General features: G+C 37.4%; 1 protein-coding gene across 1 annotated transcript in view; it reads right to left on the bottom strand.

The window, feature by feature from the left end:
• LOC121997673 (rho GTPase-activating protein 7-like) overlaps positions 1 to 12383 on the bottom strand; it is a 39616-nt gene that overhangs the window by 7262 nt on the left and 19971 nt on the right. The window contains exons 12-16 of the mRNA XM_042552223.1: positions 10076 to 10163; positions 9423 to 9666; positions 7665 to 7889; positions 4752 to 5081; positions 4338 to 4387 (exon numbers count right to left, since the gene is read on the bottom strand). Of these exons, the coding sequence (XP_042408157.1) occupies positions 4338 to 4387; positions 4752 to 5081; positions 7665 to 7889; positions 9423 to 9666; positions 10076 to 10163 (937 nt within the window). The remainder of the gene's footprint in view (positions 1 to 4337; positions 4388 to 4751; positions 5082 to 7664; positions 7890 to 9422; positions 9667 to 10075; positions 10164 to 12383) is intronic.

The following is a 12383-nucleotide window of genomic DNA, read 5'->3' as shown; positions in this document are numbered from 1 at the left end:
GCTTAGTCCAATAGAAGTCGGAAGAGATGAGGGCTAATGTCTTATCTCGGTCAAAGTGTCCTTCGTTATGTAATTTACTGATAATGTATTGTATATCTAAGAAAGATCCAAAGTCGACAACCTTAATGCTCATGGTAGTAAGCAGGGAAGAATGACAGCTTAGAGCATCTGCAACACAATTAAAACTCCTGGATTGATGCTTCAGCGTGAATGTGAACTCTGGAAGTGCTAGAACGGGTGCTTCGATCATCTTTTCCTTCACCAGTTGAAAACTAGTTGTAGCTGCTTCAGTCCACTTGAACCCGTGTCCCTTGAGATACTCAGTGATAACAACAATTAAGGTGCTGAAATTCTGGATGAATCGACGATAAAAAGAGGCCAATCTATGAAAATTTTGAATGTCGTGAATGGTTTTTGGCTGCGGCCACTCTAAAACTGCATCTATCTTTGATGGATCTGCACAAACACCATTGATAGACACTATAAATCCAAGAAACAAAAATGAGGTTGTGAAGAAAGAACATTTCCTGTTGTTGTTGAACAAGTGTTCCGCCTTTAGCTTCTCAAAAACAGTGCGAAGGTGATCAAGGTGCAAAGATCGTGTCGGGCTATAAATGAGGATGTCGTCCAAATATGCAACCACGAATCTTCCCATGAAAGGTCATAAGACTTGATGCATGAATTTCATGAACGTGTTGGGTGCATTGGATAGTCCAAAAGGCATGACCATCCACTCATACAACCCATGTTGTGTCTTGAAGGCGGTCTTCCATTTATCTCCTGGCTTGATTCGAATCTAGTGGTATCCACTCCTAAGATCAATCTTGGAGAAGATCTTTGACCTGAAAAGTTGATCCAACATGTCATCTAAGCGAGGAATCGGAAATATATACTTCACCGTGATTGTGGTAATGGCTCTACTATCAATACACATGCACCACAAACCGTCTTTCTTTGGCATGAGTAGGGAAGGGACTGCACAAGGGCTCATACTCTCACGAGTATAACCTTGTCTCAATAGCTCCACAACTTGTGTTGTAGTTTTTCAGCATCCTTAGGGCTAACACGGTATGTCGACCGGTTAGGTAAGCTTGACCCTGGAACGAAGTCGATCTGGTGTTGAATGTCTCTCCTAGAGGAAAGTCCCGGAGGAACATCTCAGCCATCAAATTAGCAAAATCGGATAAGAGTTGTTGGTAGATCTAAGTCTAGGTCTATTTTATCGCTTTTGTAAGGAAGCAAAGTATAGATCATGTTTTCGTGCTTCATCTTGTTCAAAAATCTGGACATAGAAAGTAATGTAGAGTTATTAGTTACCAAATCTTAAGGATTCCATTTCGTCCAGACTCCAAATAGAGTGCAACCACATTAGAAGACCACAAACTCATCATCTTCCTTGTAAGTAGCCTTGATCATCCTTTTTCTAGATTTAAAAGGAAAGTTTGTAGCTTTATTTTCTTCTCGTAACAACTCCAAGGGGAACATAGCCATATTGGATGATACAAGATGATTGTATCACTGCTCCTGCATCAGACGCCCCAAGTTGAAAAAAACTCGTCCTCGAGTTCAAAATAATGTCTTCAACATCCATAGTCTCCCTTTTCTTCGCATTATCTTCCGATACGGCACAAACTGCATCCTCAAATAAGACCAAAATATCATGGTCATCACCATAGAGTACCTCGTCAACTTCATCATCAAATATCGATTTGCCTAGTGCTTCGATCTCGTCTTCGTCGTAAATTGGATCACCGAATAATTCGATCTTGTCGTCTTCACTGCCTCCTGCAATTGGATGATCGAGAGAGTAGGACTGGTCGTACTCGATGTTGTCGAGGTCCGCATCCTCATGGTTGTCTCCGCTGCCGTGAGAGGAAGGGAGGACGTAGAGGCACTAGGGAGTTGGTGTTCTCTCGAAGTTGTAGGTGGTGGGGTGGTTGAACCCGTATTTCTCGAAACTAAACTTGTGCTTGGACAACTCTTCTCGATTGGGAATTAGAGATTTTTCAAAAGGGAAATAAAGGAACTTACGATATTTACGTACTCGTGTCGCTACACGTTTAGATAACTTTGTGACTTGTCTTTGTAGAACTGAATCTCGTCTTGGGTGCTACAACCACAATATAAGGCTTCCTCGGCCGGAACCTGCCTTTCACGATCATGACCACGTCCACAACGACCCTCCAGTGGATCTTAATGAGCTCTAATACCAACTTACGCCGAACAAAATATAGATTATTCTAGAGCGTGAAGTTACAGAGGGATTAAGAAGAAACAAGAGAGAAATAACGAAATAAGAAGTAGCTCAAGATAGGTTTTAAAAAAAAACTTCTTGAGAAAATAAGAGCGGGAAATAATGAACAAAAGAGATGTAGCCGTAACGTGGCTTAAGCGAAACCAATTGATTCAATATCAAAATAACTTGTTCCCAAACATCATCTAAGCATAGGTTTATATAGCTCTCAAAACCCAAAATCTAAACAGAAAAATAACCAACTAGACTTATTCCCTAAGATTTAGGATAAATTAACTATCAAGACTCGGTTCAAAAGATTTAGGACAAAATTAAATATAAAAATAAACTAAACTTAATTAACGGATAACTACTTAAAAAAACCCTAATTTTGGATTCTCTCCTGCATCAGTCGCCTGGAGTTGAAAAGAACTCGTCCACGAGTTTAGGGTGGGTGAATCCGGCTCGTCGCGATCACGTGCTCGTCGTTGCTTGCTTCTTGTGATGAAATGCAGCGGAAAATACAAAGAAACAAATACACAACGCTAACACTAGGGATTTACTTGGTATCCACCTCAAGAAGAGGTGACTAATCCAAGGATCCACACACTCACACACCCTCCACTATGAAAACGCTCCTTTTCGGTAACTACCAAAGGCGGAGAAGCCCTACAGGCTCACAGTACAAGAAGAAAAGGAAGGGAAATACAATACAAGCAAAAGCTTACAAGATATGCACAAGAAACCCTAACCCTAGCTTCTTCCTCACCTCTTGACTTGGACGTGCACCAGCGCAAGCCTCCAAGAACCTTCAAGATCTGGCATAAGAGCTGTGGAGAACTGCTGTGAAGATCTGTGTAGAGAAAGAATCGGAGCCGTGGAAGATTCTAATGTGGGAAACGCTCGCCAACAGCTATATCCTGCGCCAACGGTCAAATCCCAATCGATTGCATTGCTCCCAATCGATCGGGGAGGCTTTGGATCGATCGGCCGATCGATCCAGAGCGCCTTTGTGCTCTTGGGAATTGCCTGGATCGATCGGCTGATCGATCCAGGCCTCATCGCGTGAAATCGCATCTCCCGATCGATCAGCCAATCGATTGGAGGCTCCCAATCGATTGGGAGGCTTTCTGTGTGATCGGCGATTCTCTCAATCGATCCACGGATCGATTGGGAAGAGGCTTGTCGCAGGGACTCGCCCAATCGATCAGCCGATCGATTAGGCATGAGCCAATCGATCGGCTGATCGATCCAGCTCCTTGTTTTGCCCAAAACCAAGTCCAAAGTCTCCTAAACCAACATCAGGTCAACCATGACCTGTTGGTACATCATGCCTAGCATCTGGTCACCCTTGACCTGCTAGGACTCCCTTACCAAGTGTCCAGTCAATTCCTTTGACCCACTTGGACTTCCACCAGATGTCTGGTGACCCATCTGGATTTTCTCGTGCCAAGTATCCAGTCGATCCCTTTGACCTACTTGGACTTCCCAACACCAGATGTCCAATCAACCTTGATCCATCTAGATTTTCCTTGCCTGGCTTCACTCACCAGGACTTCCCTTCTGCCTAGCTTCACTCACTAGGTCTTTCACCTAGCTTCACTTACCAAGATTTCCCATACTGCCTAGCTTCACTCACTAAGTCTTTCACCTGGCTTCACTCACCAGGATTTCCCATACTGCCCGGCTTCACTCACCAGGACTTTCACCTGGCTTCACTTATCAGGATTTTACAGTCAAGTATCCACTCAACCTTGACCTACTTGACTCTCCTTCACAATCTTCCCACATGAACAATCGCACCTGCAATCTCCATGTGTTGTCTACATGTATTGTCAAACATCGAAACTCAAACATCAAGACTCGAGCTTGACCCAATTCAAGCTAACCAGGTCAACCTTGACCTAGGAAATATTGCACCAACAAAGATAAAATATTTTTCCAATATTCATGCCTTCTTGTCCAAAATAAATATATATAAACATGTATAAGTGTCATAAAGAGTGAGAATAAAAAAGCACATAAATCCAAAAGCATTAATTCTGTAAAAGACCCCCTATTAATAATACTATGTTGTGTACTCTTGAAGCTCAACAAAACTTACTCTTCTTCACCAGAAGAATCAACTTGTTCCAGTGGCTGATTCTTTCTGACCTGAAATAATCAAATTAATATCAATTACCTAAGGTACACATTTATACAGATATCTAAAAGTTTTAAAAAAAAAAAAAAAGAAAAACATGATCCTTAGCATGTAGATCAACAAAAAGTTCATTTTGTTTCAAATGTTACACACGAGTGCTGAAATATGCAACAGAGAAACACAGCCTGCGAACTGTTTAGCCTTTGAACAAAGATGACTTCTCATTCTAACTCATCAAATAAGGGTAATTCCCAATATGCATTCAACAGTACAAACAAAATAGAATTACTGAATTTATATAAACTATTTTTTGGTCTTCATTGTAGCCTACAATTAATCAGCATATGGCACATAGGCACTGTGAAGGCAACTTACATTGTTACGTCCCCAAAAATTTGTGTGCTTCACTTGCATGTGAGATCCATTCGGTTTAACTGAGTATCTTTCAGCACTACATTCAGTTGCATGAGATGGAAAAGAAGTTCCTGGATGTAAGGAAGATAGAATCTCTCCCATTGACAAGGGAGACTCTTGCATAGGTAAGGCATCAGAGGCATCCTTCTCAATCAGTGAATTCTGTGTACCTTTGATAGTGGAAACTTGCTCATCTAGTGGAGTTCTAGATCCTACAAGTAACTCTGGTTTGGTAGCTGAAACCTGATTCTTAGAAGGAGATTCTGCATCTGAATCATCACCAGCAAAGACCTGCTTTGCAAAGACATCAATATAGTATTGAACTCCCAAATTGAAAGGAACAGTCAGTAATGACAGGGATGGTAGTACGATATAGTAATTAAGACTAGGAAAGTAAAGAATGCACTCATGACACAATGGAGCAAAGTTGAATATATTAGCATCGTCAAGGTTATTCAAAATACTAGTGTCAGAAATTCTATACAAAATCCAACAATATTCATATTGAAGTTCAAGATCTGAACAAGATTGCTACTAAACCCAATTAATAAATGGTGAAAAAATAGTCAAATCTAATGCAACTCAGAAGATTGATCTGGCATTACTAACTCTGAAATTTCAGTTCTTTTCTGTTATGTTGCCTAATTAATCAGACTAGCCACTTGACTAACAGTTGAGGCCTCAGAACATAGTTGTGTATATCAAACAAAAAAAACCTTTTTCACGGACCAATTGTTAACAAGCAACTATGAGCATATCGGCAAGCCCACTATTGCCACAATTTTGAATGGTTGAATATGAACTGCCACAATCCAGCTCAATTACCCAGTACTGACAAGCCTGAGAAATGTTCTCAGGAGTCTAGTTTTGTATAGGTCAGTCCATCTGTGGCATATAACAAACTTTATAGTGAACAAAATCAAGGTTTAAAATTTCGACCCGTGCCGAGGTTTCGGTCTCAGACCGGAACGATACGGTTTCGGTATCGTATCGTACCGTGCCGATATAGTTTCGGTATTTTTTTATTTATCTATAGTAATTATAAGATAAATATGTTTATGGTGTATATAAAAATAAATTGTATATTGATTTATTATAAGTTCTCAATTATTGAATAATTTAATATTGTTAGAAAAAATAATTTAAAATAGTTTTATTTAAATAGAATTGATATATCAATAATTTAAATTAAAATGGAAGTATCTATAATAATAATAATAATAATAATAATAATAATAATAATAAGTATATAAATTAATACAAGATATTACTTTATATTAATAATAATTATATAAATTAATTATTTATTCATTTAATTAATTATTAATTAAATAATATATATTTTAAATAGCAAAAAAATATCAAGTAAAAAAATTTTAAAAAATATCAGAATATAAATATAATTTATTAGAATTCTTTTTAAAAAAAATTAGAATTTTTAATTTTTTTTAGAATTTTTAAATTTTTTTAAAATTTAAATGAAATTTAAAATAATAAAGAAAATATTAGAATATAAATAAGAATTATTATATTTTTTAAAATTTTTAAATTAAATTTACAATATTAATTTTTTTCAGAATATTAATTAATAAAATTTATTTTAATTTTAAATATATTTTTTATATATTTAATTAGGATAATTTAATTAAGGTTTATAAAAGCCTCTTCTAAATAACTCACGTCCTCCTTAGGAATTGTTTAATTTAATTAATTAAATAAAATAAATAAATATTAAAAAAAAAAAAATCCGCGTACGCGAGATCGCCCGCGATGATCGCGGGCGATCCTGCGGGCGGTGTCCGGCGGCGCCGGAAGCATCGTCGGACGCCTCCGGCAACGCCGGAAGAGTCCGGCGACGCCAGCAGGGTCGCCGGAAGCTTTCGGCGCCGCCGAAGGCATCGCGCGCGACGCTTTGGTGTCGAAGGTGTCGCGGGACGCCACCGGAGGCGTCCCGCGTCTCCTCTGACGCCGACGGAGGCGTCCCGCATCTCCTCCGACGCCTCCGAGACGGGGACGCCTCCCGTGCCGATTTCGGCCGCCCGGCGGAACGGTAAATACCGCCCGTGCCGGGCAGCACGGAACGGCATTTTATACACTGAACAAAATTAACATAATCATGGAATATATTAGTTACTGCCAAGATGCATACCACTTCAGGGAACTCCTAAACCAATTAATAGTAGAAAATCAATGTAGTATAAAATGGACTTTAGACAAATTCTCTTAAAATGGTTAGGACGAAATAACTAAATATAACCAGTCATCCCACACTTGTCTAACATCACTTTGGGACTACCAGTTCAAGATCGCTTGTATGGTAGAAAATCAATTAATGGTACAAATGGACCTTTTAGACAATTGTCACCTAGAATGCTAAGGACAAAATAACTAAATACAGCCAGCCATTCTACACTCCCCTATCGTCATTTTATATACCACTAAAAAAATCAATTGTGGTGTAAGAGCTGCTACAATATCATTTGTATGATAAGAGAATGTTGCGTAAATGTACGAAGTGGAAAAGAAAAGGCACCAGTAATTCTAAACTAGACCAGTTATCACTTACTGACAGACATTAAGGATATGAACATTAATAGAAAGCATGGCAATTAGCTTGAAATCAACAATTTGATCCAAGATACTCAGACCTGATGAATTCTTTAATCTTGGCAATGTAAATTTTCACAAACTTATATACTGAAGGCAAATATCTTTGAAATTTGGAAGTATTTTTAAACTTAATATTCCATGATTTCAGCAAACACCTAAAATACAGTCTACATTAACCGATCCTTTGCTAAATTAAATAATGATAGAAAAGTGCAATACAGAAATAGAAAGTTGAGAAAGCTCACTATAAAAATAAGAGCATACCTTGTACTCATAAAGATCACTATCAGCATATCCACTGCTTCCACTCAGTTTTCCACTGAGCACACGCTCATCATTATCACTTTCAATTTCTGGTTCTGCATCATTTTCTGCATCATGATAGCCATTATCTTTAGCATCTACATTCACATCATCTGCAGACTCTTCACTCCCAGTGTCTCCAATCTGAGAGTCAGATGACAGTGAGCATCTCTGCAGATTGCCATCCTGTAAAGGTAAAAGTTTATCACATACATGATGATATGTAAATACAGAGATATGACATAAATAAAGTCAAACAGAAAAACTAAACTTGGGTTCCTATTATTTAATTAAGCAGACTCTCTATTGAGCCATAGAAAGACTTGAAAAGATTAAAAATACAGTAGATATAAAAAAAATTTCCTTTTGGCAGAACATGATGATGTAAATTGCATAACACAGTAAATGCAAAACATGGATGAGCCAATGGATATATAGAAGTGAACATCAACAGACCTTAAGAGCAACAGGTAAAGTGAGAAAAGTAGAACTAGGAAAAACTATAAAATTTTGAAAAAACTTTATGCCTTAATATGTTGTAACCTTCAAGGATAAAACAATTGCAAAACCAACTATCATCAAACAAAATTGACAAACATGAATCCACCTACAACAGACTCAAACCAGTGTTTTCAGCTATTGCTATTCCAGAATTTCAATGCACAATATTAGTGAAAAAGTCAAGAAAGCCAAGATAGATCGAACAATATGAAGACTGAATGGTAGGTGTACCATGGTTTCCACCAAACTCCTAACCATTTGTCTGAGGAAGATGACAAGAAGAAAAAACAAAGGCCAGGTATGGATGGAGTTTCATAATCACCACCAAACTATGTTTATCCAAATTATTTGAGGAGTGCTACATGAATTGATGTCTCCATTAAGCTCTATGCAAAGCTATATCAATCAACATAAGGAGTCTACCTATAGCTAAAACTCCTAGTGATATTGGTTTGCATTGTGTTCAAAAGAGGGATAAGGTTCGCGTAACCACCCCAAATAATTGGGACAAATGGCTTGATGGTGATTGCTTATTTTCCACCAAAACAAGTGTAACAACTTCAATTGGAACTTTCATCAATAGCTCCTCTAATATAATTAATTAGCATCAGAGAAAGATTCATAGCAACCACAGTGAAAGCAAGTAATGGATTCCATTAAAAATTGAAACAAACAAAAAAAAAATAGCAATGAGCTGAATTATTCATACATTACCAAGAGGTGAAAGGTTAAAGCTAGAAGTGAGCTGACCATTCATCCATAATATCTATACTTTTGACCTATCGACTTTGTGTATAAATAGCTCAACATTTTCTATTCTTCCAGATCTTGCTTACCTTCACAAACACATCTTTGACTAAGGTAAGTAGAAAGAACTAAACATGATAGATTTGAGCCGGTTAAGAGTGTTGTTTTAATGAACAATGAACAAAATGTATGTAAGAGTTAAGAGGGTAAAAAAGGTCAGATTCAATTGATGGCTCATCTAGCTAGGTGATTATTGGAAATGGCCTCCACAATGGGTGATGCAAAGTCTGGAATCAAGTTATCTCAATACCATGTGGAACTAGTCGAAGGCATTGAAACAAGTACTGAAATAGATACAACTTTTGTCTGCATATGACCGAGTTGGTTGAGTAGCATGATTCCATAAATCTTATTTCAAAACAGAAAATATAATAACGCATAAACAATTTAGTTAATAGATAAGAAACATACATCAAATATGGTTTCATACTCCTCTAAAAGAGTTGAGATAATGGCCTGAGCATTGTTAGCCGCATTTGCTGCCGCCAGAAGCTGAGCTGAACTGTCACCGTTTGAGTCGAGATCATCATCCAACTCACACTCACCAGCCAAAAGAGGTCTTAGTAAAAGAGGAGCCATGCAAGCAGCAACAGCAGATGGAGTCATCCGATTCTCAGCAGTATGAGAGGAGATAACATGCATCATTTTCAAAATCCTAAGAAAGAACAAGGACAAGATAAGAATTAAGCACATCTAGATATTAAGACGTTGTCCGACAAACAAAAATGGTACACATGTCAGCTTGCAATCAAGACAATTGCCTATTTATCAACCATATTGCGCATTAGAGCTTAACAATTAATCCAAGATGGTCTGTGATTCTATGTGGCATCTATGATTTCATAAATTAATCCAAGATGGAGCTTAACAACTAGTATTGGAACTTGAGTTTATGAAGAGTTAGAACCCAAGGTGTAGATGAAATTTAAAAATATGAATAGAATCATTTAAAATTAGATGATATTTGCAAACTTGAACAAGTATAAATACAGGCTTATTAAAATGGAGTTATAAATATAGATTTTAAAACTATAATATTATAATCACACGAGTGTAGAATCAACCTCTGCAATAGTCGCCGATTTGGTTCAGGGAATGTCTCAATTATAGCAGCACGCATAGCATTTACACGAGCCTCATTGTGTATCAATTCTACAAATATAGGAAGAAGGTAGGCACATAACACAAAAATACAACAGTTTTAGGGGGGAAAACAATGAATAAAGTATAACTAATAATTATACTTCAAATAAAACCTAAATTGACAAATTTGCCTAAAGAGGGGCAAATAGACCATCATGAGAAGCAGAGTATAACAAATCAATAACAAAGAAAAGAATGCCTTATATGATAGAATTCCTAGAAATATTAGCTTGGATTCAAAAACTCATTATTATCAGGTAAAAACAATTATCACATACTTAAGCATATAGTCAACTAATTAGATGCTGAGGGGTTTTGCATGTTGACTTGTTTCAGGAATGTTGTCTTCCAACAAAATCACTGTTGTGACTCTAAGTTAGTAAATGGTTTCATGGGCGAGTCTGTTCTGTTAGTCAACTTATATTTTCTATCTTCCTAAATCTTATAAATGATCTTTGCATCAGTCTCACAAGAACATTCAATTGGCTTAGCTTGTTGAAGTTGCTGCTACACTGCTTTAAATATACACTGGATGCATTCAAGAAAGTTCAACAGCATGATATAGGATGTGCATTTGTTATATCTGCAATTCAGGGTTCTTAAGTCTCACAAAGAAGTATCAAACTATCAATTGCAATATGCATAATGTATCTGCAGAAATAATTTGCAGTCATCTGATTAGGATGGAAACAAATCTCATATAATGCCAGTCAAATGTTATAGTATGTCATTTCATGCGCAAGACATTTGAATCTTCCAACAATAATTCATTGCTCTGATCATAGTTATTAAAACTGGACCGATCAGTGGTTCAACAGAAAAAAAATGGAACCGACTCGCTCGCTAGGTTGATTCCCTTCACAGATCAGAGTTGCAAAATAAGGCTAAAAACCAGTTTCGCCACCAGGTTTTTGAAAACAGAAAAAACCAGCCAGTTTTTAAAAAACTAGCCCAATTTTGTCAATATATAAAAAATGATTAAAATGCCCCTTTTCATAACTAAAATACAAAAGGTATATGGCATTGGATAAATTATAACTCAAGCATGTTTTTATTATGTTAAATTGTGATTCTTTAAGAATTATTTTGTTGTATTAATTCTTGTATGTGTTAATGGTGTAGATAATAATTTATCTCATAACTTTTCTATTGAGTTGATTTATTTTACTAGTTCATAATTTGTACTTTGTTGAAATTTTGTGTCCAATTAACACCAGCTTTTAATGTAATGAAATTAATATATTTTTTAAAGTTGGAATTAGCAATTTAGACAATGGATCTAGGTCATTTGGCTAATGGGCTCAGTCAATTGAATGCCTGAGTCAACATGTGGTTTGATTGGTTGACCATCGGTTCAACTATAAAACCAGTAACCCTTACTGGTTTGGTTTTCATAACTATGGCTAAGATGCAGCCAATAATTAATTATAGACATAAATTCAAGACACATGGCACAAGCAGAGGCAGGAAAGCCCATGCAATGTTTTACTAGCATGTGGGTCACGGGTCATGACAACTAAGGCTCTGTTTACTCAGGCAGATGGAGCCTGTTCCCACTGGGAGGATAACAGTCCCGTCTCTCCGATTATCTGGGGTGAAATCTGAGCTAGCAAGAACAAGTACAAAGTGCACATTTCTTTTTGGCGAGTTTTGCGGCTCAACAGTAGGCAGACACAAAGGATAGAAGCGTGCAAAAAGCAAGCTAGGACAATTATCAACACTTGAGCATTGTTTTCTCTCTTTTCTTGCTCCGGAAACCATTCAATTGGTGTTTGTTTCTTCAGCTCACGAATTCTGGTTGTATCTGCAACCAAGGATCAGCAGTTAGAACTTATCCAGTTTCTCTCCAGGTCAACACTGGCAGCTGGCATACAAGAAACTCCTTGTTCCGTAGATCACCGGACAACTATGGGTGATCTCATCATCATCAATGGTGACGACTGCAGCGAGGAAGGACGAATGTTTCACATGGATAGGAATAATGGTATTTTTAAACTTATCTGGGGTAATGTGGTCATTTGGCTCTGTACCCATCAATTTTCCCTCCCAGGTAAACAGAAAGAAAACTCATTTCCCCCCCCCCCCCCCCCCCCCTCTTTCACTTCTCTTGGAGTAGACAGCCTAAATTTTTCCATACAAAGTTAGTGGGATGGAATGATGGATTCCAATGTGGTAGGAGTAGATCCTCAGTTAGTCTTTACGCTACAGATGCAACTTTCCCCTGTAGAA

This window comes from Zingiber officinale, chromosome 6A (genome assembly GCF_018446385.1).
Source record: "Zingiber officinale cultivar Zhangliang chromosome 6A, Zo_v1.1, whole genome shotgun sequence".
NCBI lineage: Eukaryota > Viridiplantae > Streptophyta > Magnoliopsida > Zingiberales > Zingiberaceae > Zingiber > Zingiber officinale.
Note: the sequence above shows the minus strand (reverse complement) of the source record. Positions and strands in the feature narration are given on the sequence as shown.